Source organism: Arthrobotrys flagrans (assembly GCF_004000055.1).
Source record: "Arthrobotrys flagrans strain CBS H-5679 chromosome Unknown unitig_3, whole genome shotgun sequence".
Lineage (NCBI taxonomy): Eukaryota > Fungi > Ascomycota > Orbiliomycetes > Orbiliales > Orbiliaceae > Arthrobotrys > Arthrobotrys flagrans.
In genome coordinates this window covers 756,955-782,616 of record NW_027137547.1, presented here as the reverse complement: position 1 = coordinate 782,616, position 25,662 = coordinate 756,955, and the positions used below count along the sequence as shown (strand labels likewise).

The 25,662-nt window shown below is 45.7% G+C and overlaps 7 protein-coding genes across 10 annotated transcripts; 3 read left to right on the top strand and 4 right to left on the bottom strand.

Moving 5' to 3' along the window:
• Positions 1–454: 454 nt before the first annotated feature.
• DFL_001605 (40S ribosomal protein uS9) lies at positions 455–1,183 on the bottom strand (the record flags this gene model as incomplete). Its single annotated transcript, XM_067630251.1, has 4 exons — positions 455–470; positions 537–883; positions 966–988; positions 1,138–1,183. The coding sequence occupies 4 exons, from the start codon at positions 1,181–1,183 to the stop codon at positions 455–457; spliced, it is 432 nt and encodes a 143-aa protein (XP_067492913.1).
• A 2,410-nt stretch (positions 1,184–3,593) lies between these two features.
• On the top strand, positions 3,594–5,463 carry DFL_001604 (uncharacterized protein; the record flags this gene model as incomplete). Its single annotated transcript, XM_067630250.1, has 4 exons — positions 3,594–3,730; positions 3,795–3,844; positions 3,914–5,190; positions 5,263–5,463. 4 exons carry the CDS (start codon positions 3,594–3,596, stop codon positions 5,461–5,463), a joined length of 1,665 nt encoding a protein of 554 aa, XP_067492912.1.
• Positions 5,464–5,859: 396 nt separating this feature from the next.
• Positions 5,860–7,767, bottom strand: DFL_001603 (uncharacterized protein; the record flags this gene model as incomplete). The annotated part of the gene is made up of 4 exons (XM_067630249.1): positions 5,860–6,059; positions 6,126–6,637; positions 6,723–7,072; positions 7,144–7,767. 4 exons carry the CDS (start codon positions 7,765–7,767, stop codon positions 5,860–5,862), a joined length of 1,686 nt encoding a protein of 561 aa, XP_067492911.1.
• Positions 7,768–8,939: 1,172 nt separating this feature from the next.
• On the bottom strand, positions 8,940–10,759 carry DFL_001602 (uncharacterized protein; the record flags this gene model as incomplete). Its single annotated transcript, XM_067630248.1, has 3 exons — positions 8,940–9,091; positions 9,181–10,420; positions 10,484–10,759. 3 exons carry the CDS (start codon positions 10,757–10,759, stop codon positions 8,940–8,942), a joined length of 1,668 nt encoding a protein of 555 aa, XP_067492910.1.
• Positions 10,760–13,557: 2,798 nt separating this feature from the next.
• Positions 13,558–15,558, top strand: DFL_001601 (uncharacterized protein; the record flags this gene model as incomplete). The annotated part of the gene is made up of 1 exon (XM_067630247.1): positions 13,558–15,558. The coding sequence occupies one exon, from the start codon at positions 13,558–13,560 to the stop codon at positions 15,556–15,558; it is 2,001 nt and encodes a 666-aa protein (XP_067492909.1).
• Positions 15,559–16,439: 881 nt separating this feature from the next.
• DFL_001600 (uncharacterized protein) lies at positions 16,440–19,343 on the top strand (the record flags this gene model as incomplete). 4 transcript variants are annotated; one of them, XM_067630245.1, is made up of 8 exons in its annotated part: positions 16,440–16,691; positions 16,798–16,850; positions 17,091–17,376; positions 17,590–17,977; positions 18,054–18,379; positions 18,495–18,782; positions 19,152–19,170; positions 19,237–19,343. In XM_067630245.1, the coding sequence occupies 8 exons, from the start codon at positions 16,440–16,442 to the stop codon at positions 19,341–19,343; spliced, it is 1,719 nt and encodes a 572-aa protein (XP_067492907.1). The 4 variants fall into 4 exon arrangements, with proteins under 4 accessions (XP_067492907.1, XP_067492908.1, XP_067492906.1 ...); XM_067630246.1 differs by having other exon boundaries at positions 19,234–19,343; XM_067630244.1 differs by lacking the exons at positions 17,091–17,376; positions 17,590–17,977; positions 18,054–18,379; ... (1 more) ...; positions 19,152–19,170; positions 19,237–19,343 and adding an exon at positions 17,060–17,078.
• A 3,148-nt stretch (positions 19,344–22,491) lies between these two features.
• Positions 22,492–24,469, bottom strand: DFL_001599 (uncharacterized protein; the record flags this gene model as incomplete). The annotated part of the gene is made up of 3 exons (XM_067630240.1): positions 22,492–23,595; positions 23,654–24,275; positions 24,345–24,469. The coding sequence occupies 3 exons, from the start codon at positions 24,467–24,469 to the stop codon at positions 22,492–22,494; spliced, it is 1,851 nt and encodes a 616-aa protein (XP_067492904.1).
• Between the last annotated feature and the right edge of the window lie 1,193 nt (positions 24,470–25,662).

The window sequence follows — 25,662 nt, the reverse complement described above, 5'->3', positions numbered from 1 at the left end:
GATGTTTAATAGGTATACTAATCCTAGCATTTAATTGTCGATTACGTTTGAATTGGATGTTAGGCGGTTTTGTATTTATAGGATACCCTTGGATAGAATGATGAAACAAATATCACGAATGCATGCCTACGAGGTAAAACTGCGCACGTGAAACGAATATGATGATTACGTTCAAGTCGTGATGTATTGATTCATCTTTGAACATCTGAAGCATGACCTACATTACACCCCGTGTACCGTAAAAAGAAGAACAGAAAAGAGGAAAATATAACGTCTGGTGGCTATTACCAACGCATGATGATGATGGACGTAATGAAAGGAAAAAGGAGGAAAAGAGGAGTATTTTCCCTTTCAGTAAGATAGTTACAGAGTGATAGAGAGGACGGAAAGGTGGTGTATATAAAAGGTGTAAGAAAAGCGATGCGAAAAAGGGACAAAGACACGCAGAAAGGGCTTAACGGTAAGATTTCCTGAAGTAGAGGTGTTAGCAAATTATGAATCGTTTTAAAGTTTTCCATTGGGGATTGATGACATACTGGAATCTGGCTCTGGCACCTGGACCACCGAACTTCTTGGGCTCGCACCGTCTGTTGTCGGCGACCAATAGGGATCGGTCGAACTGTAGCAGGGCAGCCTTCAACTGGTTCTTCGAGTGCTCATCGACATACTTCTGGTAGTAGGCGACGATGGCCTTGGCGATAGCCTGACGGATGGCGTAGATCTGGGAAGTATGACCACCACCGGTGACGCGGACACGGATGTCGACGTTCTGGAACTTGTCAAGGCCGAGGATGAGGAGAGGCTCATAGACCTTGAATCTGAGGATTTCTGGTTGGACGAGGGACAGCGGCGAGCCGTTGACCTTTACCAACCCTTTACCAGCCTATTATTCGATATTTCCCAATCAGTACTTTCCATCTTTGAATTTGTCGATGTTCAATTTCGAGATTTTTGAAGATGCGGACCTTGCAGTGGGCAACAGCGGTAGCTAAAATTCAAGCAGCAGGACGTTAGCAATCTCTTGTATTTTCGTGATTCCACCAGCATCTCGACAGCAGCCATCGTCGTCCTTCCCACAGCTTCTCCTAAGCTAGGTCGAGATTCCTTCTCCAAACCAAACAAGAATTGGATGCACACCTGTCTTCTTCTTGCCGAAGCATTGAACGCTTTGTGTCGTCGACATGATGGGCAGGATGTTGTGTAGGGTTGTCGGAAAACGGGGAGGGCGTCGACGTAGGATGGGTATTGTCGTTAGGTGGGAGTGGTCGTGATATCGAGATTGAATTCGAGATGCTTGGGTGTTGCGCTTTTCCTCCAAATTTTTGCTGGTGGGAAGTGGTCACGTGAATATTAGGCTTGGCGTGATCAGGGCTGAAAACCCTCACTAAGAAAAGGCCAACCGCGCTTATCGCGGGTGTGTCAAACACCTGTTTGTTTCTTGTGTTGTATGTCCCGACACACAACCAACAACAATGACTTTCGACATAAACTTTTACAAGTTTTGATCAGAGTATCTAAACGAACTTGAGTTTAACTTGTTCGTTAAAGAATCGAGGATAATGCAACGAGGAATAAGTAGATTTGAAGCCAGACGTTTACATAGTACTCAATATGTGTTGTTTACTACTTCCTCCCGAGCAACTATCGCAAGCCTATTGCTCAGAAAGAAGACTTGGCTTGAAGGCAATCAAACTCAATCACCTTCCTTCAAACTAAGGCCAAATTATTGAGAGATTCGACCTCCGACCGGGCAATTTCCATGATTACAGCGAATATCACTGAAGATGATTAGTATACAATGCTGGCATTTTCCTGTCTCATATGATCATGCGTTTATATTGTTTACTCCCTCTCCTTCACCCTTACGGATGTTGTCGATGTTGTCGCGCATTGACATCGTCTTTACGAATCTAATGCAAGATATTGGCCATTACTAACTAGGCCGACAGTACGAAGTATCGATAAAACCAAATTCCGACGAATGAATCCCCAAATCACGAGATCTCAAGCATATTGGACCCATCTATTACGTACTTTGATACCAAGTCTCCATAGCCGAACATGGGTGTAGCTTTGGTACCCATTGCGGGGTAAAGGCTTTGCGCATTAACTTTTACGTATTAAAACTTCTCGATAACCTCTAGCTTCCTACAGACATACTTAAGTATGCATTTAGACTTTTCTGGAAGTCTTCGTTGCTCCGTTGTATCGAAGGCAAAGAAAAGTCTCCCGTTCCAGTCAAAAGCCAGCCTGAGAGTTCGTGTTCTGAAACCTTTATGAACAACCGCCAGTTCGGCGTAGGTTCTTATCGACGTTAGAAGATGTTTAATTAGAACAGCATCATCATCAGACTACTAATTGCCACGCGGCGAACCTCGGGTACTCTTATCAGGGCCGTGCTATTGACGGTATCATCGAAAGTGGAGCCAAGATCAATCAATCTGTTCTGTCATATCATCATGCTGTGGGAGAGGCCAATCTAGGGGTGTGGATCCCTTCGAATCGGCGAGTCGTGTGCCTCAACCTGGTTCTGTGGCGTCCAGGGAAACTTAAAACTGCATATCTAGACTGAGAAGGTGTTGCCGTTCGTCCTGTGTGACCAAGGGATTCCATGCCTGCTGCGGTGGGGCACTCGGTGCCTCGCATGTCACCGGTGGGCGAAGGGACGTTGAAGGTATTGATCTTACTTTTCCTTGCTATGCCACTATCAGGGCCGTCGCTGAAATATCAGATGCTGCATGTCTCTGCATGCACGGCTACATTTCGCAAAAAGCGCAGGACTAAGGAGTCAACATCGTTTTGAAATATTCGAACTGGAAAAGCATCGAATACCCTTTATCGATTCTGTTGCATCTCGCAACATCTCGCCCTTTAAAGTTGGAAGCGGATTCGAAGGTTATATAAAAAAAAGTTTACTCGATTGACTTTGGGACCCAGCCCTTGATCTCCGTTATCTCGAACCCTTCCGAGGTTCCATCGGCCATCTCGACTCGATCCGTGCAAACATAAAAATGGTATTAACGGCAAGGTTAATGCGGCTTCGGGCATTTTGCTACCTGCTTTTAGACTCATGGTGTCTTGGGGGCCAGGCCACATGCCTTTTAGCTCCCAGGCAAGAAAGTCTTATCTCTCAGTTGGGTTACCCCATCCAGATCGGCAGGCACCTGCGCAGCTGTGCGCTGGAATGCCGCCTTTTAAATACCGGGAAACACGACCAGGCACAAGGGCAAAATTAAAATGATTCGGAGATGCCCAATTCATAAAATTTAAAACTTGCGAAATCCCCCCGTTTTTTCCTTCCTACCTTTATCCTTCTTGTTTCCACTTTTCCTCGTTCGCGACGTTATCAACGGATAGTGACGACATCTCGATCAAACGACCTAAAAAGCGATATCTTTGTGTTACATTTTCGCAGGCCGGGATCAATCACGACTATTCCACAACAAACCATATAATGAACCAACAACGCCGTGCAAGTTAACGAATTATTAATTCCTTGCGATAGACGGATGTCGGTGTAAAAATTATAATTCGTCAACGATATTTGCGAAATAATTTCTTAAATTTTATATTGATTGATGTCTACCGACTCGATGGACATAGAACACGCCAGGCATAGGCCTTCGGCCTCTGTATCGTCAGTCGTTAAGGGTGACCTGCCGACAGCCGACCACCCAATGACGGCCGACGAAGAGGCATTGTATGCACTTGGTTATAAACAAGAATTCAAGTATGTAGATACCACGTAGAACCCTTGCTATCAGACGGTTCTCTAACCAGAATAATCTATACAGGCGTGAATTTAGCTTATGGACGACATTCTGCGTTTCCTTCGCGGTTCTAGGTAAGCGAATATAATATTTACTATACTACATAAAATCGCCACAGAACGACGGACTGATCAATTACGTAGGTCTTCTGCCATCTTTTGCAAGTACATTATACTATGGTATGGGATACGCAGGAACCGCGGGTATGGTGTGGGGATGGATCGTCGCTATGCTTTTTATTCAGTGCGTCGCCATGTCTATGGCAGAGCTTTGTAGTTCTATGCCCACATCTGGTGGTCTCTACTACGCTGCTGCTGTCCTGGCGCCCGAAGGATATGGACCATTCGCCGCATGGATTACCGGCTGGAGTAACTGGATCGTGCAAGTCACTGCCGCCCCATCAGTCGACTACTCCATGGCAGCTATGATTCTTGCGCTCGGGTCGATGTCCAATCCAGAGTACATTCCTACACAGTACCAAACATTCCTCCTCTCGGTGTTTATCATGATCCTTCACGGCGTTATTTCATCCATGCCTACCCTCTGGATTGCTCGTTTCAACTCTGTCGGCACTATTATCAATATCATCGCCTTGGTAGCCGTCATCATTATCATCCCAGCCGATACGACTCGCAGAAACCCAAGGTTCAACCCAAGCGGCAGTGTTTGGGGCGACATTTCAAACATGACTGACTACCCTAGTGGTATCGCCGTGCTCATGTCCTTTATCAGTGTCATCTGGACTATGTCCGGTTATGACTCTCCATTCCATTTGGCTGAAGAATGCTCAAACGCCAACATTGCCTCTCCTCGTGCTATCGTCCTTACATCCGGTATTGGTGGCGTGATGGGCTGGTTCCTTCAGCTTGTGGTCGCCTATACCGTTATCGACATTAACGCCGTCCTCGAATCCGACCTTGGCCAACCGTTCGCTGCTTACTGCCTCCAGGTTCTTCCTTATAAGACATCCGTTGCTGTCACTGCATTGACCATTGTCTGTGCTTTCTCCATGGGTCAAGGTTGTATGGTTGCCGCATCCCGTGTTAGTTACGCCTACGCTCGTGATGATTGTTTCCCATTGTCCAAGTACTGGAAGAGAGTCCACCCGCTCACCAAGACACCCGTTAACGCCGTTTGGTTCAACTGTGTTATTGGTATCTTGTTGCTTTTCCTCATCTTCGCTGGCGACATCGCTATCGGTGCCATCTTCTCCGTCGGCGCTATCGCTGCTTTCGTTGCTTTCACTATTCCAATCTTTATCCGTGTCTTCTTTGTTGGAGATAGGTTTAGACGGGGGCCATGGCACCTTGGAAAGTGGAGCAAGCCAATAGGATGGGCTGCTTGTGGATTTGTTGCCCTTATGGTGCCAATCCTTTGCTTACCACAGAGCACTGGAGAGAATTTGAATGCTGAGAATATGGTAAGTCTACTTCGCTATGTCAAACCATCTTTGTAGGTGTGAACCCTGAACTAATGTGTTTTTTCAATTTAGAACTGGACCTGCCTCGTCTACGGCGGCCCTATGCTCGCGGTCACCATCTGGTGGTTCGTCGATGCTAAGAACTGGTTCAACGGTCCTAAGATTAACATTGAGCATAAAATGCTTGGTGCTAAGGGTAACATTGTTGAAGGGATCAATATCGGCCCCGAACAACAGAATTCTGAGGAAGACATTCTTGGAAAAGATAAATAGCCTGGATTTTTGCTTTCCCTTTTGCCGTTTATAGTTCGTTACTTGGTTTTAATTATTTGGGAATCTTTTACCCTACCCCCGGACTTCTATTGGGTTTTTTTATGGATTCAGCAAGCGTTGGGATAGGGAAAGGTGCATTTAGGATACACTTATGGGCTATTGCGTCTATATTCGATCCTTGTAGGAAATTACTTAGCTTTATGTTACCGTTTAATCCTAGTGTATATGATTATGTATATCTATCGACGAAATAGCCGAACCAATTGATATCATTGACGTTAAAATCTTTTTGGAACTTTCAACCTCTCTACAGTATACCAGAAAAATCCGGTAGAAAACTCTCTTCGAGAAACGTTCATAAAAAAAACCAGAATCTCAAAACTCATGCATATAACGTTAATGGACGAAACGGAAATCCAACCTCTTCGTTCCCTCATCCTTGGTGTTATAGATATAGTCAATCCTCTCGTCATTTGTGAGTTCTGCCCACTTGGCCTCCCTTCTTTCGTTCCTCTTGACATACCAGAACTTCACTAGCACGAATAGAACAATGTTCCACGATGCAATAGCGAGGAGGATCTTATTACCAGTGTAATCTAGAAGAAAGTTAATTAGCACCTCGAATAGCTTTGTAAAATGTTAGAAGGTGAATGAATACTCACAATGTGGTCTATCCGCCTCACGATAAATATTCGAAGCAATAATATTCCCACTCTGCACAAACATATTATATAAAGCAGCACTGACAGCCCTTGCCCGCACCGAATTCGAATTCCTTGAATTCCACGCCACAAGAATAGCGTGACAGTACGGATAACTCAATAATCCGGTTAATAATCCATATCTAACCCAACCGTTCGCATCGGCGGGTAATAACACCAATGCGAGTAGGAACGGCCACATCCAGATATTCGATGACATGGAAACTAATGAACGTTCGTTGAGCCATTCGCTGATTCGACTGATGATTAAGAGGTTTACGCCGAACATGAATTGAGAGGGGATGGTGAGGAGGTTGGCGTTTAGAGTGCTGAAACCCATTTGGCGGAGAATGAAGGCGAGGTAGTTTTGTGGTGGGGCTGGGGGGATGTAGGCTGTTAGGCCGATGAGGTAGAGTGGCCAAAGATCGAAGTCTTTGAGACATTTCCAGAGAAGTGGTGGGGTGACACCTTGGCTGTGGGAAGAATATCATGTCAGTGTCCCCCTTCTATGAAATATTCGTGGGGCTAGATAGTTGGGACCGCCTGTGGAAAACATACCGATTATGCATATCACCCTTAGAAGGATCATCCCTTAACAGACGGTTGACTAGGATCTTTTCTTCCCGCTCGTTGAACCATGGATTCTTGCGGAATCTACCCTTGGTCTGGCTCGGGCTTGCAGGCATGAGGAACCAACTTGCGATGCCGATAAGAGCGGTGATACCACCTTCGATCAGGAAAAGGAATTTCCAGCCAGACCAGCCGGCGAGACCTCGCATTTGGAGGATACCGGCGGCGAGAAGGGAACCAATCACATTGCAGGCGCTGAGAACGGTCCAGAACCAGGAGAGTCTGATTGGGAGTTCCTTTGCCTTGTACCAGTAGGTGATGTAGAGGACGGTATCAGGCTGGCGATAACGCGCACACACGTTAGTATTTGCTTAGTAAGTGAACGTAAGGATATGTCATAATTCCTCACAATAAACCCGCCCATCAAGAGCCCCATCAGTGCGCGAACAGTAAAGTATCCCGCCCGATTAGTCAATCCGACCTGTGACAACGAAACCAAAGACCAAGCAAAGATGATAAACGGAATCCAAACATCTGGTCCCAGCTTCTTCGAAATGAGGCCGCTGGGCAGTTCCGCAGATAAAAAACAGACCAAAAAGATAGTCTGGCCGGTATTGAAGTCATTAGTATCCATGCCCAACTCCGTTAGCATGTTATCGGTAATCGCTCGGTTGATATTGCGGCGATTGATATCCAATGCGAAAAACATGATCCAAGCCCATGTCATAACCCGCCAGTCTACTATGCGCTTTAACCGCTTTTCTTCGGCGGCGGACCATGTGATTTCGGGATCAAAACGGTGGCGGCCTTCATACGAGGCTTTTTCGTAAACGCCGCGCCAGTATTCTGCGACTTTTGGGTCAGAGAAAATGTGGTTGCTATAGGATCCGTAGTCGCCATCGATATCTTGCTCCGTAGTGGCGTCATAGTCGCTTTGGTTGGAGCTACTTTCTGCAGCAGTGCCAATTTTAGTGTCTTTGGAGTCGACGGGAGGCTCCTCGACTGCTGATTGGGAGGATTTTATATCCGCCATTTTTAAAATTCAAAAAGGGAATTTATAAAATAAAAAATGGGGAAACAAGACGGATAGAGTAGGTTTGCGTGATCTGGTAGCTGCAATGGCGAGTGACAGAAGTGCTTCCGCGGAAATGCTAGAATTCTAGAGGGGACCCGCGGAGATGTTATAGTGAGCCGCGGAAATACCAGAGCAAAGACGGGGAAAACTGTTATAAAATGCAGGGACAGATCCAGGAAATGGGGTCAACTGGCCTGGACCTCCTAAAAGAAGACGAGTACCAGGCGGTTGGACCAACTACATTTTATATCCAACGAAAAGTTTTACCTATTGCTTCGACGTCAATTGAGGTTTCAAACTTTCTACCTTCCCCTCTTGAAAAAATTTGAGCGACTCCACCTCCAAGAGAAGCTGAGAACGAAGAAGAATCACGCAATTAGCTGTCTTTATATCATCACCGCTTCTGCGGTTGCCACTTCGTTCGTTCCCTTTGTTGGAGCGATAAAGACCTGGTAAAATGATAAGAAGTGCACATCAAACGGTGAACGCCGAGAGAGGAGGCACCAAAGCTACGGATCACGACATGGCCAATTCCCGCTGCTGCTTCTGTCAATTGCGGATAAAAAGTCCATGGGGGTGTATTTGCAATGCAGGTTTCGCAAACTAAACGAAGCCTCGGTAGGTTATTTCGGCGAAGTGCTGACATATCATTCGCTTGGATATCTGTCCGAGATAGTCTTTCTGCTTTGTCTACACAGTGATAACAACTTCTGATAAATGTGGAGACCAAATGCTGGTGGTTGTAGAGTGATACAGGTCGGATGGACATTCTGTGATATTGCCAAGTCTTGCGTGCTTGTATGGAAAATACAACATGATGCTGCGTTGCAAGCTTTGCAGCAGAGACAACAGCTTTATACGAGCGACATTTAGCATTCTTAACGGCTGGGAAATATATTCAGAATCAAGAAGGGAGGTAGATTTTACCCGTGGCAGATAAAAAAGCTTGATAGTGGAGTCGTAAGGGGGCATATCAGGGAATTCCGATTGGTTGCGTGACGACAAGAACGTGGTTGTGCTTGAGGGTGGGGAAAACTTGGGGGTTGGCAAAGACTAGTCGAACTGCGAAAGTACCAAAACGGTGCGTCAAACTCCCATAGATTGAGCATGTGGGCATTACAACATAGAATCTACAATTTATGATCCCTGATCGTTGCTCCTCGCGTTCCAGATACAACCTCGTCAACGACATGCATTGCATGCAGAAGTTCCTCTTCTTGGAATTTCCTGCCAACGATCTGAAGTGACAGTGGGCTTCCAAGATAATCTTCCTTTTTCTCCCCTGCTAAGAGTATTAGTATTTCTTGTCTTCCGTGTACTGAAGTATTGATTTATAATGTATAATATCAGGCAGAGTTGATCCGAACTTACAGAGGTTCGTCCGATTGATCTTGTCCCAGCTGGTGCCGGTTTCCACTCCCAACGGAACTTCCAGATCTTCTCTCGTAACGTTCCTAGCTGGAATAGCCCCGCTAGGCCAGTCGAGCATGTTGAACATGGATGTGTAACCTGCACCATTCCAAGCGTCCGGTTGTGGGGTCGGGTGGGGGGCTACAGGACAGATTATAGCATCAAAATCCTCGCCGTCACTAGACTTCCACAGCTTTAATGACTGAGTAATGAGTTCTTCGTTTTTGGAGTTCAATTCGAAGAGCTGCTTTAATGTAGCTGAGTCCCTGCGCTTCAGCCGTGGCGCTACCCACGGGACCTTTGGCTCTCCGGTTTTGTCGAGGAGGTCAGAAGCCCAAGTACCTCCTTCGATACTCATCAACTTGTTGGAGTGTCCGTGAAGTTGTTTGACAAACTTTGGAGGATTGTCAAGAACGACGACTTTATGACCTCTCGACTGTAACTGGGCAGCGGTTTCCTTCAAAACTCGTTGAACTGGCGGCAAAGGAGTAGTAACAAGATCAGTCATCAAAACCAAGAACTTCATAGGTCTTAGCCTAAACTCTAGTGTTCTCCATGGCGAGAATAAAACGTGTGGTTCGCTTTCCCAGAGTTTGCCATCTGATACGACTTTAAGTAATAGTTCGCATGATCTGAGCGAAGTCGCAATTGGGCCGGTGGAGAACGACAGGCCAACCCCAAAGCTTCCTGGCTGGGTAAATTCGGTGCCAACTTGTGAGACATATCTATGAGCCGTTGGCTTAACCCCGTAAATTCCATTGCACATGGCTGGGACTCTGATGCTGCCGCCGATATCGCTGCCAATGCCTATTAGACTGCCACGAATACCTATTAAAGCACCCTCCCCGCCACTTGATCCGCCAGCTGTAAGCTTCCTGTTCATAGGGTTCAACGTTCTCCCCCAAATCAAGTTAACGGAGTCAAGAGACATCATTGTCTGTGGAATGTTGGTTTTGCAGTAGAAGACTGCGCCAGAATCTTCCAATACCGAGACTATTGACGACTTTTCTTTTGCTGGGCGGAAACATAAGGCCACGACTCCGCTAGAAGAGTCGTAACCCGGGTAGTTATAACTATCTTTTATGGATATTGGGACACCATGGAAAGGACCTAGTGGAAGACCATGTTCTTCAAGGTGCTTATCCAGTTGCTTGGCTCGTTCGAGTGCCTTACCAAAGAAGATTTCCGTAAGGCAGTTTAACTAAACAGCAATAGGCATCAAAACTATCCTATCTAGTTATAGGGCTTGACTACTTATACTTACCAGTTGTTGGGCGATAGCCGCGCGTTTGCAAAATGCAAGCGTAACTTCATAACAGGAGTAGATGCGTCGACGGATCCGATCTGCCAATTCAACAGCATCAAAAGTTTCAGTGATCTCGATTTCTCGGGCAGATAAAATTCCAGATTCCCTAGGTATGTGCCTGACATCGGTGACACTTTCATCGGGAAGAGATTTGAGTCGCCATTCCTGAGGAATGCGGGATTTTTGTTCGGCCTGCTTTCGCTTGACAATGTCAACGTATGTTGGGGATGCCATGGCTGTTGAATCGAATCGAATCTTGTGCAATGCAATGCAATGCAATGTAATAATATATCTTAGATTCTTAAATGCAATGTCGGCAATTGACTTGTTACCCCTAAGATATGTCGAAATCCCCGGCCTTGATATAGCTGCCAAATTTGTTCGTGGGGCTAAGGTAGATCGATCGATTAGGTCCAAGATAAAACATGGAGATTTGTAAGTTTTGGCGGCACTGCCGAAATTATAACAAGCGTTTTAAATGTTTTGAATTATTGAGACCTCGGTTAACAGTGTTCATGACATCGCGTGTCTATGGGGTGTCGGTTCAAATGTAAAGCAGCCACGCTCCATTCGGCGCAAAGCGGGGATTTCGATTCTTAGACGCTAACTACACCTGATTGAGCAATCGTGGAGCTGGGTTCCCCGGACTACACCAATTGTGTGGTGGATTGGACGTTTAGCTATGGGGTACGAGCATATGAGCTAGAGAGTACGTGTGTAGTGGCATTGATTGCACGAGGTCTAGTCGATTACCGATAACTGTCCTCAGGTTCGTAACGTGTGGTAGAACAAAGATGACAACACAAGCCTAACCAACTTGGTCTCGTCGAGATCAAGATCAGTAAAATAACCAGGTACGGAAACCATTTGCGAAAATTGAGATTTAATACCTTCTTAGGTATTTACGCCCCATACAACAGGCCTACAAAGTTAGGTATACTTACGATCCCAGTTCTTTCTCACATCTGTTCACATAGTCTCGGAACTCCGGTTCAACAGAGTTGTTTCGAGAGCCTAGACTTGGATCCGAAGTCTTGTGTGTATACGTAACACTATTTAAGTAGATATCCCAATGTATAACTCTTTAGAATATGTTCTTAATCGTAACAGGCCCGGTAAGTCTATCTCCGAGACTAGTTCTGTGCCGTTATAGCCGATCACTCCAAAAATTTCTCGGACTCACTGATACATCGTCTAACACAGCGATCGTGAGGTGTACAGAGCCTTAGAGGGGTATGCATTTAGACATCAACAAGATGCAGGACCGTTCCTACTCAACAAGATATATTCGTTCTTGGCGCTCCCTTGAACTTTAGGGCCTCCGTGTATTCAAGACCGATGTTATTTCTTCTCCTACTTTCTCAATTGGCGTCAAGATGGACCATCCGGTTTTTGATGCAATTAATTTCGGTCAACTGACATTGCGATTACAATGCGAAGAGGCAATTCTCATGAAGCAATTATACTTCAAAAAGCTTTAAAGAGTATTAAATTACTTATACCCGAAAGTCCATGGCTTTTTTTATATCTTGACTTCGGCTTTGTTCAATCTTCGCACCTTGTTATCCCAGCTCTGTGTGACAAACTAATCTGTGCAATTAGAACCGAACCGAACTCCCACCTCAAGTCGTACAATGCATTTAAGCCTCAACAAAAGGAACTCAACCTTGGCTTAGCTAGCCGAAATTGCATAAAGCCCAAGATGTTTGTGTTTTTGAAGGCAAGTAATGAAATCGTATTTTCCCAATGAACTTCTAAACTCCGTGTCGGGATAATATCTTTGGTATATATGTCTGACCTAGGTCTTTAACTTTCCTAGCTTGAGCTGACTAAAGGGCCTCAGCTACAGTGACATCCTGACTTAACCAAAAGCCACCGAAGCTCAAACACACGAACCCTTACATGTAAGTATGATGTACTCGTGTTCACGAGTCCGTCACATTGTGGATCCAAATACACCAACCATTGTGAACTCGCACAGAGCCGCCACACACCCTATTCGCGGGCATCTGCCCACAAACAAGCCCAGTACTGCATGGTGTGGGGAAACCTCCAAAGACTGGTCCAGTGTGTAAGCGCTTTCGTCCCGTCCAGCTGCAAATTGTTCTATTTCAGAGTAGCCTCACTCTCTAATCTGGTACCGTGCGCCAGGCTGGGTGGGGCCTCTTGTCACTATTTCGGTAACCAGCAGAGAAAATCTTGAATCGTGAACGAAATCTTGGAAGTACAGGTCCAAGAATTCATAAGGCATTAAAAGGAATGGATTTCAGTTCCCGCCAGTATGGTTCTTGGTAGCCCTTTACTTCTCCCTGCATTCAGGCTTGGGTCGACGTCTTGCAGCCTTAAGCCAACGACACCACCGCAACACATCTGCCCCAGCACAATCAGGTGCGCAGCCATCCGCCGCGGACAGTATTGCATTGAAAAATAGGCAATACAAATCTGCAGGCCATAGCCCGTCTACAACGATACCAAGATATTTCTGGTTCGCTCCTTGAAACGTTGAATCGCTCGTATTTCGACTGTGATCGAGGCTGTCATTACCTACTGGCCAACTGTTGTATATTGTGAGTATCAATCACTGTTTTCTTACGCAATTGTTTACACACTCCGTCTGTTATAATCCAACATTCAGCACTTCCAACTGTGCAGCTTTGCCACAAAAGACCAGTTATCGATTGATTCTGGAACCCTAGCTGTTTCACGATACCTGGGGGGTCCATGACAGATCAGTTGTTCTTATGTTCCAGAATAACTCATGTTTTTCAAAGATCCAAAGCCAGTGGCTCCTATTATATACTTGATCTCTGCGACTCTATTCCATTACGGGTCGCTATATATATACTCAAGTAATTAATATATACTTCCCTCCTTATCCATACTTGATTATATTACTCATTTACATTTCGCCCTCAAAAAATCGTCGCTGGGACGCCCTTTCTTTCTTTCCTTACGTCTTTGCATCCTGTTAATTCTATGGTGTTTGTGGAAAAAATTGCTAACAACATAAAAGACATTGGAAATCAATCAAAATGGCACCCGCACCAACTGTTGAACCTAGTGCTATCAAAACGTTATCTGCTACTCTAGCAGCGACGGCAGTACCCTATCCATCCGGCTCTACTTCAGTGGATGGAAAACTCAAATTCGATGCCAGCACAATAGCAGCCGTAGCCCTTGGTGTAGCAATGTTTTTCACCATTATTGGAGTTATTGGATATTGTTTCTGGGTGCAAAGACAGAAGAGGAACCTTTACAGACACCAAGCTGAAGGACTGCATGGCCATTGGACTCGTATCGAACAACCACCAGTGCCCGTGCAGGCAGAGAAACCTAGCTTCCCGCCGGTCTATGCAAAAAGAGTGTCTTTCTCTGCTCGACCTTCATTCTCCAAACCCTCGACTGGAATTGATATTACTCAAATTGGCCATCCGAAACTTATTCAAAGTTCTCAAGATATTGATCCCAGCTTCGCAGAGCCGAAAGCTGCATATATTCGGGCACATAAGGGAACAATCACGGCTATAGCAGAGCCACAGATGCAGATTAGCAATGTCGATTCCATGACTGAAAAGCTGGCATCGCATACGGCCATGGCTACTCCACCACCCACAATGGAAATTGCGAAGCCTCTAGCGATTCTTACTATGGACTCGAAAAAGCGACAGAACGCTCCAAAGCTTAGCCTTCAGACATCCATAGTCCCTAGTAATTCTATCAACAATAATATCACTAGCACAATAGTGGCTGGACTGCCAACCAACATCTATGTGCCACCGACGCCCTCAAGAGTTGGTTTTGGTGATGTATCCTTTACGCCTCGGACGCCTCGACGCATGGATTTTGGTCTCGAGTCTCAATTATTCAGGCCTGATAGCCGGAAATCCCAGTTCGAGTGTTTTTCACCCACCAATACTCGGGCACATCGCATCCTACCTGTCCCAAAGGAACGGTATCGATTTTCTGACCCTACGACACCTACTCCGCAAAGTGTGAGATCCGTCCGTTCATTATCATGGAATGGTCGGACGAATGATCATACCGCGAGTTTCCAAACCATCACAATGCAGACACCGATATCACCTCGGCAGCTTCGGTCACCCAATATCTACTCACCAAGACGCCAAAATTTAATTCCCGTGGACCGCTCGGATCTTGATCGGGAATCGATGCAAACACATCCTCACTCTCGAATCGTAAGTTCCTTGAGTACAGGACAACATAAATCAACTCCTCCACCGGAGGAAACACGCCGAATAATAAAGAAACCAAAACTAAAGATTATCTCAGCGAAGGACGAAGACGAAATCTTGACCGACGACGACACATCTGTCATAGAAAGTGAATATGATAGTAGTGATGAATCTTCAGAAACTACAGCCAAAATGTTCACCCACAATAACCGTAGCTCGGTTCGAACAGGACGCACTGGTAGCACTCGTTTCTCACAAGACTCGATACCGAACCCTCCCCTTACGCCTTTCTATGGGGAAGTAAAAGGCAACAACCCATACATCAACCAGATGGAGGCAAAAGGCAGAGCCAACAGGCCAACCGCTACGGACACGCCGACCAGGACACTATCTTCTCCAGGTATTGAAATAATTACCAGACCCGGCGATGAATCCCCTCCACTTTCACCAGTTACATTCCGTATTGATACCAACCCTGGATCCATGACGCCCAAGCTACCATACAAGTCGGAACCCTATGACCGTATCGAAGCCGACAGGGTCAACGATGGATCATATCCAGCGGAGTGGAAAGTACAGATGGAACGTCAAGCGGCTGAAGAAGGTCTTGTCCGAAGAGAGCGTGACCTACAACCTAAGTCATCGGGAAATAGCGTCGCACCCCCTAAGAGCTCTAAAAGCAAAGGCGTCTCTTTCCGCCTCACCAATCATCGTCGAAACGCTTCCGACGAGAACCTGATTTTGCCTAAGATCGACGTCTCACTCGCGGAGACCATGAGGCAAATGCGGCCAAACTTTTACGAAATCGGAACAAATGAAAGTGATGTTTCGATGATCTAAGGGTCTTTTCCCCATTTTCAATTTTCTACTTTATTACTTCATTATTACCACGTATTCCCTTCTCTACATTCGCTATATACCGGGCATTGGAGTTTACGGTGTTTTTTCTTCAATTTCATTGGCGTTTTGGGCTTTCTTTTTGACTTTCTTTCTTTTCACTGTTTTGGTGACACTCACAATGCTTTCTAGATTTGCATTGCATCTATTTTTTCTGTGCTTTTACATAATCTGGCTTCGGTGCCACATATCTCACGGAAGGAACCTACATCTGGTCCTTTCAAGCGGAAGCCTAAATGGCTTTCGTATGTTCTTTCACCTGATCAATTGATCTACTTTTTTCTACTTCAATCTTCTCAAAATATTATTACATCCTTGTGTATGTACATGTACAATAGTTTAACATCATCTGACTGAGCTCCACAGCGAGACTACCTGCATGGGCGCCAATCGGCCCCATTTGAATGGTCATAAGTTTCAATCCAGTACAACGTCTCTACCCCCAAAATATTAAGCCTCAATTAGCCGGGACCGGAATCCAATCCACTCAGTTTTGTTTCATGAAATGGCCCACTCGTAAACAATTCAAAAGACCGATCCCCTAGCACGGTGATATTCAAGCTTTGAGCTTCGTACCCCATAATTTGTGTTGAGCCGTTGGCATTTTCCTTCTTCCACTCAAAACTCTTGACGAATTTACTAAATATAGTAACATCGCCCCAAAGCGAAAGCGCTTAAGCACGTCAAGAGTGACCCCCTGTTGTAGGTCCAGGGCGAACAGCTCAAAGCGAGCTCTTTACTCCACCAGAAAACGACATTCTCGTAAACACGATCAAGCAAGCCGCTTCCACCAGCCATTACCAGAAAGTACCAATACCAATGCAATGGCCGCCAACGCTGTCTCGGACGACGTGCATAGTCCAATTGAAGGCGATATTAACCCATCAACCGCCGATGCAGAGCTTGGGAGTTCACAGCCATTGATGCCTTATCCAACAGCTCCAGGGAACGAGTCTCATGCAGAAGCAGAATCTGGCAATGAGCATTGCGGAGCTCAAGAAGCAGCTTCGTTAACTGGGTTATACGTATCACATTTCATGTCCACATGGAATGCTAGGACTTATGAATTTGCAGCCGTAAGTCAACGTCTACCCTCTTGGTTCGGTTACGACCTAATCCTCGCGCTTGGGAGATGGGATGAAAAATGGGATGGCTAAGGATAATTTTGGACCGTAATTGTAGGTTGTATTCACGGTTGAGGCCTTCCCGAATACGCTTCTTCCAGCATCGATTGGGTTAGTGCCTTTTACCTCTAAGAATCTAGCGAGATATGTAACAAACGCATCGATATCGTGTTGTTTTGTCGACGAACTCCTCTATCGGTTCTATCGATTAGGGGGTTGATATTCAAGTCTGCTGCATGTTGCACAGCCCCTTCTCGCCGGATTATCTACAGTTTAGTCGTGAAGCTACAATTCTCTAATTTTTGGATTAAGATAAAAAGTAAAAAACCCAAATGCTAACTCAATACCAAGTGGTATCGCCCAATGCCTGGCGGCAATCGTCTTCTCCCCTTCTGTGGGTATCTGGGCCGACCGAAACCCTTCACGACTAGAATCCCTCAAAAAAACAATTCTCGTTCAACGAATAGCTGTACTTACAGCATGTATTTGTTGGATGGTGTTACTTTGGTCGGGTAGTGATACGTCGTCACCACATGACGTTGGTCTAAAGTGGGGCATTTTGACAGTGATTGTAATACTTAGCTGCATTGAACGACTTGCGGCGGGCGGGAACGTTGTTGTTATGGAGAGAGATTGGGTAAGTATCTTTTGCTTAAGTTCCTTCATGCTTTATCTTAATGATAGGTTTCCGAGTTGAAGCTGGATACTTTACGCTGTTGTTGGATTTCATGTTGTTCGAGTAGTCTAGAACCGCTACTAATGGTTCCAGATTGACATTATGCATATGATCCATTGTCAGTTGAAAGGACTGATTAGCTAACGTGGAAATCTGTAACTCTCCATGACATAGGTACCAACACTCGCTCCTGCTGTTGGAAATTCACTGCATAGCCTCAATGCAACCATGAGAAGGATAGACCTGATATGTAAAGTTTTGGCTCCTGGATTTGTCACGTTACTCCCTACTGGATTTTCCGCCATTGAGGTTACCAAAGGGCACACTGTATTTTGGAGCGTCGTTGTAATTGCAGTGATGTCTTTGTTGAGTCCTTGGGTAGAATGGCAGTCCGCACAGCAAGTTTGGAAGAAGAATGAACTGCTGCAGGCGCCAAATATTATGCAACGGGAGCGTACACATAGAAGGGAAATGGGAGATAACAATAGAGGTGCTTTCGGCCAGCACCTTCGAGGGAAGGCATCGGGGCTCGTACGCTTCTGCAAGAGCGCAGTTTTTCTACGTAAGTTTGCACTTCCTTTTAGTCATGAGCCTATAGCTGTACCAACTATTATACTAACTGGTCATGAGGAAACAAGCAACGGTATCGATTTCGCTTATGTACATATCTGTACTAACATTCTCATCGCCGATGATTACATTCCTCCTCAATGCCGGTTTTACCCTCCCTGTTGTTACGGCGGCACGGCTGTTTAGTAGCATGCTCGAGGTGAGCGCTACAGCAGTCATGCCATGGGGTGTAAAGACATTGAAGGATCGTCCGGTAAAGTATTGGAAACGGGTTAATGAAGATGAACTTGAGTTCTTGGAAGAATACTCGTCAGAAATTGTACAAACTAACACCGATAAAGCTGAAGTTGAGCGAGTTGGTCTATGGGCTGTCTCGTGGATGACATTATCACTGGTATGCCTGGCAACCCTGGCCCTCCTACCACGAGACTACCTCCGAGAAAAGCTCTGAAATCAAGTTCAGAATATCGCTGATTGTGGAGTCGATTACATTCGGCTGGTAAATGTAGATGCCTGCAATATATGGTGTCTTGGGATTAACTTCAACTCCTAACACCTCTCCGGCCGGCCTTCCACTTCCGTACTTTTCTATCCCCATGCTTCTCGGCGTCGCATTCTCACGCATTGGTCTATGGACATATGACCTCGCCTACTCACAGTTACAGCAGACTCTTCCTCCTCCTTCACTCCGAGGAGAATTTACGGGGATCGAGCAGAGTTTTGTGTCATCAGCCGAGCTTTTGCAGTGGACTCTCACAGCAATTTTGAGCCGCCCGAAGGACTTTGATGTGTTGGCTGTAATTAGTTGGATAAGTATACTTGGGGCGGCGGGATGTTATGCTTGGTTTATCAGAAAGAGGCGGGGTCATTTGTTGCATGTTAAGGTCTCAACGTGTTGTAAGAATTGAAATGTGGTAGATTCGAGGTTCTTGGTTGTGTAACGTATTCATCTATCTTCAGAGATCTGCGGAGTACGAACAGCTCCTTATCGGCATGAATCGGCTTTCGAACATCCCTCAATCTGGTCGTTACCTAATTGAGAAGACCGTCGACAGCTTTTTGCAACGCAAAAAAATGCAACGTTTTGGCTCAACGAAAAGTGTTGTGCATTGCCTGGGGCTATCTGGCCTCGAGACTATTTATTCCCGGGGTACAAACGAGACTAGGAACACAAGGATCCCCGAGGTTAGCTTCACGCCAATGTGGTCTCGAATGTATTCGAAGATTGACGAATTAAAAAACCCTCAGCAGGTGATGTAACCTTGAATTCGGAAATCATAACCCGAAATAAGATCTTCGATCATACTCGAGATTTCCTAGATTACTCCGAGCTCCCTGGCATCTCTTCTTCACGCTAACATACGGGCCACCAGCCAAGTTACTCGGGGAGAAAACGAGCTCAAGCATCTCCATATCAAGCAATCCGTTTACGAGAAAATATCGACACGTATGCAATAATGATCCTCTTGAATTAATGTCCACGAATTCGTCATCTAGCCTTACCCCACTGCCCCGCAGCCCTCACAAAAATTGGCCTAAATTTCCCCACCTCACTACCCCGACATGAGAACTCTTACCTTTTGTTTTTCTTTCTAGATCTCTGTAATAGATCAGGAGGTCGTCTAGCAAGATTAGAAGTGTGCATGAAACAAAGAAGATGGTGGCAACGGCAGAGGACAAATAATTTACGCACATCATATGGGAGCTAGCCAACCGCCACCTCGCCTCTCTTTCATGTACACAACGAATGACGAACAATCCAGTCATACTAATCATCGATGCTAGTTCAAAAATAGACGCAAAATGTGACGTGAAGGCTGGAAGCTGCAAAGACGGCTCCTCGCTGGACTTCCATTCCTCCATGCCCGACATACGTAGATCACAAGTGCAATATTGCATTTTGGTAACGGCATGCAATTACTCTTGAAAGTAATGTGATCGTCGCAGCCGGCGAAGTCAAAAGCAACAATAACGATATCGCGGATGCCAAGTTCGGGATGCAGGTATGCATAGAGGGGACAAGAGCCTTGTAGACGCATGCAAATATGGCCTGATCCATTCGTCAGATTTCCGCTGACTCTTGTGGAATATGATCCTCAGCTCATCGTGTCCAACGTATAGATTTTCGTACACCAGGGAAAAAGCAAAATATTCATGGTAACTAGAGGGATAGTGTCTACTCAGGAGTCAATAAGCTCGCTTCTAGGAGATCTAAAATAATCTAGCGCGATCTCTACCCGAAATGGGGGCGAGAACGAGTTGGCTAGCGCGTCACCGTAATGCCGATACTGTTTTCTGGAGAAAGCCGGGGTGGACAACGGCAGACAATCCATATGCAAGAGTGGTCTGATACCTTCTTCTAGACATCGACCAGGGCTCTTGACAGAGATCATATTCTTGAATGCCGCACCTGATTACTGTGCCCTAAAGCAGGTAGAAACATTTGCTTCGATCAAGCAACTTTAAACCGATGTCAACTATTAAAGAACGCTAGGAATGTATGGGAGCCATGAAAGATCTAAGCAAGGCTAGTATTCTCCGATGGCTTAGGAAGACGCCATGCCCATGCAGTTAAGGTATGCATACTGGGCATGGATCAACTTGCCATCGGCCTTGCTCTGCGGGGGATAAGCATATAAGTGGGTCTTGCGCCACTACTTCTTTTGCTCCAGTTTTTTGTTTTTGTTTTTTGTTTTCATCAGACGCTCTGCAGTATTCTTGAAGGGATCCGTGACCTACTTAATAATTATATTCTTTTATGCCTTGATCCATAACCTGGTATATTAAGGGTAAGGAAGGTATTATTAGGCACTTGCTTTTTGTGTTGAAAATAATCTGTGCGGTTCGAGATAGTGGTGAACCGCAGGATGAGGCTATCCGTCGGAATCTACGGACGTCGGATCCGCGGACCGCTGGTCGTGTGACGAGCCTCACCACCCATGAATACGTATACCAATGATTATGTAACTTTGGCATCATCTTCCACGAATTCGAAGATGTTTCTTGTTTCATGATATTTTATGCAACAAGCATCTGCGCATACTTGGCTCGATGCCCAGTCTGAATATCTCCGTTCTTATCTCTGGATCATCGAATGCTTCTGGGATACACGTTCGAATTTCAAATGCACGGCTAGATCTAGCTAGAAAGAAAAAGCCAGTTATTCCGCCGAGGGTCCTTGAATTTCCTCCAAGGAAGCAAAAAATACTCTCTTTCCTTCAACGGACTTTGGAGATGTGGTTGTCCTTGGCAGAACACTGTTCCTTTGAAGTTGAGCATCTTTGCTCACAATTCTGTGCTGTCGCAAGGCGAACTCCGATGCTCCAAAAAGTTCGGATGAAGACTACCTCAAAGCCGGCTACTGGAACGACGACCTGCGAATCGCGAAACCTCTAGCCAATGAAGAGTGTTTTTTTGGAGTAGTTTTAAAAGGAATCAAAAGAAATCACGTCACAATAAGGTCTGGCGTCCACCCGGGTGGCTGGCCTCATTCGCTCTCGTCTCGCCCATGGTCGGATAGCATCAGCTGGGCAGCTAGGCTTAGCGGGGTATGGATACCCCGAGGGGTATAATCTACCTTAAAGCCAGGCTAAATCACATAAAACAATGTGACCGAGGGGTGGTCACGAGCTGGTAGATGTTACATTTTGTTTCAGCCCTTTTCTGTGGTTTTCAGACTATCTCCATTCGATGGTACTTTTTGACGGAAAGATTATGGCACGAATTCAACCGACGAACCCTATAAGATAGTGATTTATTCATCATAGAATAAAAGCAGGAAAAATTGCCACATTTTATTTTTACTTGTAGATTGATTCCCCATAAACGTCGAAGAGAGCTGACAGCTAAGACTGTTATAGACGCACCTATAAAGCTTGGCCCAGAGCGCCTTTGGTTACACACGTGAATGATCTCACTCTTTATACCCCACCGTGGAACTCCGGGATTTCCGGTGTCTGCCAAGTAGTGGCATGCATGCGAATTATGATGAGTGTGAGTGTATGACCAACTATGGGATCCAGGGTTGAGAATTCCTGGTTTTGATCAATACACAGTAGAGTGGGCAGATGAAGTTGTTGACTGTGGTGGGCTCACTTAGCACTGAGACCGAAGTTTGGGGGTGTTTGTTAAAGGTCCGTTTTGATTCGTTTTGATTTATTCAGTCTGTTCCAAGGGAGCTTGGAAACAGGGGTCGTAACGCTAGTATAGCCTGCAAATGGAACAAAGCTAAGTGGATATACAGATTAAGGTAGAAAAAGTTTTCAGAGATAAAGGCTAAATGAAATTGTAAAAAATAATATACATGAGAAGGCTAAGGTGAATTTTGGGTAAGGAAAGATGCAATGGAGGGATATCGCTTGCTGTGCTGGAAACAAAACAAAGTCGCCTAAAAAACTCCGTAGAAAAATCACTATTAAACCCGATAAATAGACAAGGTCCATGATTCCCGAACAAAAAGGTATTAAGAAAAATTAAACCGGGGCAGTAATCGAAGACACTAGTGGTTTACCAGGTGAAGGATTCTTCATAGAAGTCCATCTCAACTCGGTGTAGCTGGTTGCGGACGGCAGCTCTGACAGAGTCCTGGAAGGGACCGGGTCCACAGACGGTTGCAGCAACAGTTCCGATGCTATCTGCGATCTCGGTATCCATGATCTGATCGAAGTTTGGTCGTCCTGGTCTCAACTCCACAGAGCCAGTAGGCGAGACTTGCGTAATGTCAGCTTTGGGCCGTGTAATATAAACCAAAACTTTGAGAACATCCCGTCGGCTGTCCATAGACAGGATCTCGCGCATATATGGCTCGATCCACTTGACTTGGTCCGTTGTTTTGACGACCCAGATAAGTGTGATCTTGCGGGTTGCACAAGCGCCTGCCTGATATTTTTCAATGAGTTGTCGTACGTATCCGAGTTGATGTGTGATACCGATGCCACCAGCGAATAGTAGTGTTGTACCATAAGATTCGAGTTGATGCATTCCTCCGTATGGTCCTTCCACAAAGCCTCTCAAGGTGATCGTCCTATTCGGTGCAGCATTGGCCTTTTCGTAAAGTGTCTTAGTCATTCCTTCGCGGCGAGCAACAAGGAGAGACATCTGGGTTGTGACAGGTCCGATAGTCGCATTCTTTTCGTCAATAGGGAGATCGCCCGACCCATGGCCATCCTCATGTAGCTTATTTTGAACAGCACCCTGTTTCGACACGTTCGAGCTCCAAGCGAGAGAAAATGGATGTGATTGCCAGTAGGAAACTGTCGGAAAATATATGTAAACGTGTTGGCCAGGTTTGAATGTCCATGGTCGGGCAAGTTCAAAAGTAACCCTGCAAGCATCGCCGTCGAGTGCCTCCACCTTGACCTGAGTCATGCTCTTTGTGGAGATGTTGCGATAAAAAACTCTGACTAGTCGGACGAAGCGGTCAAGGGACCAGAAAGCGATTGCCAAAATGATATATGGCAGTTGCGGGAGGTTGTCGATCTTGAGATGCATCCAGACGGTATAGAGAATGAGAATGGCCAACCCGATGTGAAGGACAAGGAATGTTTCATAAAAAGCATGTCGGATTGGGGATGGAGTGATCACGAAGATCAGCGCGAAAGCGACGACGGCCTATGCTCAGGTTAGATGACGATCTCAATGGGAAAAATTATACGATGTTAAGACTTACGATCATTCCATAAAGAATGAACTCACTCTCAATCAAGCTCTTTTTCACACCCTCGAAGCCTTGGGCATCAACTTTATTGATGAGCCAAGCTGCGGTGTGAGCGACGGATTGCAAGGCTGCGAGTCTTCCGAGGCACCTGTGAATAATGTTATAGGTATCGAAGGAAATTTTTAACAGTGGAATCAGAATGTTATTCCTGCCAGCAAGCAGGAAAAGTGGGACCATGTTGACTACGGCCATCACACCAGTACGGCCACGGAATTCAGCAACAAGTTCACGCTTTGGCTTACTATAGTCGAGAAGCAGTGTACAGTAGACGACATTGGAAACGACGTAGATACCCAAGATAACAGCGTGAAGTCTTGTGGGGAGAGTTCCAATAGTGATAGCCTTACTAAGTTGGATTTCTGTGTTATGTCGGTGCTTCCAGATAGGCGCAAACCAGAGATATTTCTTTAACTTCCAGCTCATAGGACTGGGCCTTGACCAGTATCTCTGGCTCCTCTGGCTATTGTCTGTAGACATCAGGACAAGCAGTCTTAGATGCCTTACGCCATCCATAGCTAATCTTACAGCGAAGAAGAATAGCACAAGAATGCATGATGTAGTGAATAGACCCTTGCTGTAGGTACAAATTAGACATTGCATATTTTTGATAATACCTGTCTAAAGTTTCAACTGATAAACATACCTGAACTCATCGTTCCACCATTGGTTGACGCCATTAAGGCCCCATGTATAGAAGTTGATATCATCAGGTGTGTCATTTGGATCCTGGGCATCCCATGTTGTATGGCTCGCTCGTGGGAGAATCATCTTGTACTGTATCAATGCGACCCTTCAATGAGGTCGTAACTCGAAGGACTTGATGAATGAACTGGGGGGGGTTGATGATTCTAGTTGAATTTCCTGTTGCGAGAACTAGAGTATTTATGCTGAAAAGAGTTTGGTTTTGTCGTAGACCCTTGAGATATTGATGGAGATTATTTGGAGTACGTAGACGACGTCGAATTGAAATAAGCTCTATCACAAAAGAGCTGCTCCAGGGATATATGGGGTCAAAAAGAAAAATTTCGGAGAATGGATGTGGAGAAATAAACGGGGTAAAAAGCTATGCAGCGGCACAGCGAATATAAGAAAGAGAGGGTGTGACCGTTAGGAATAATAACATCAAGGATTGTAACCTCTACGGGAACAGGGTTTACTATTTCTCTTGAGTGAGCAAGCCTGACGATAACACTAGAATGGCCTGATGACGTTAGGAACGAAACCAAGTGGTGTCGAAGTGTTCCCAGAATAAGTTCTAATATCAGACCGTCCAAGAACGCGATGTGAGAGAATGAGACAATGCAAGCTTAAGCTCGAGGCTGGGTGTCGACAATCTTGCCGCGGGCAAGATCTTACGCAAAGAGAATGGTCCGGAAGCTCTGCCTCCTTGGAAGTGTATATAGAGAAAGTATGGGCAAGGGCGAGATGAACTCCGAAGGGAGAAGAAAAAGAAAAGATACTCTAAACGTCGAGAGAGAAAAGAAAGGTCGACAATATCAAGTCGAAGTTGCAAGGTTCTGCAAGACGTGACGCTGCAGGTCGACCGGGACCACGCTTGAAGGACCGAAAGAGTGGGACTGCTAGTTGCTTGTGCAGTTCATGCAGGCAGGCAGTGTTCAAAAGCGTGGGCGGAGATGTGACCGGCCTGTCGCGATAAATGGCTGATGGGAATGGAGTACCAGGGAGCCGAACAAACACTAAGGCTGAACGGCGAGATGTAGTCTAAATCCCCCTTGGCAGATATACAGATTAAACCAGGGCCTTTTCTTTAAGGGAAAAGATCACCCGCCGATGCCGACAAATCTTTTACTGTCCGTTCGGAAATATATTAGCTTCCTTGGGCCTGTCTTCTTAAAGAAAATGGCGCCTGGGGATAAAAACATCGGAATGCTGGCTGCCATTGTTGGATCAGAAAGTTTGAAACAACCGACGAATTCGCTGGGTCGACTGCACTGGAATGG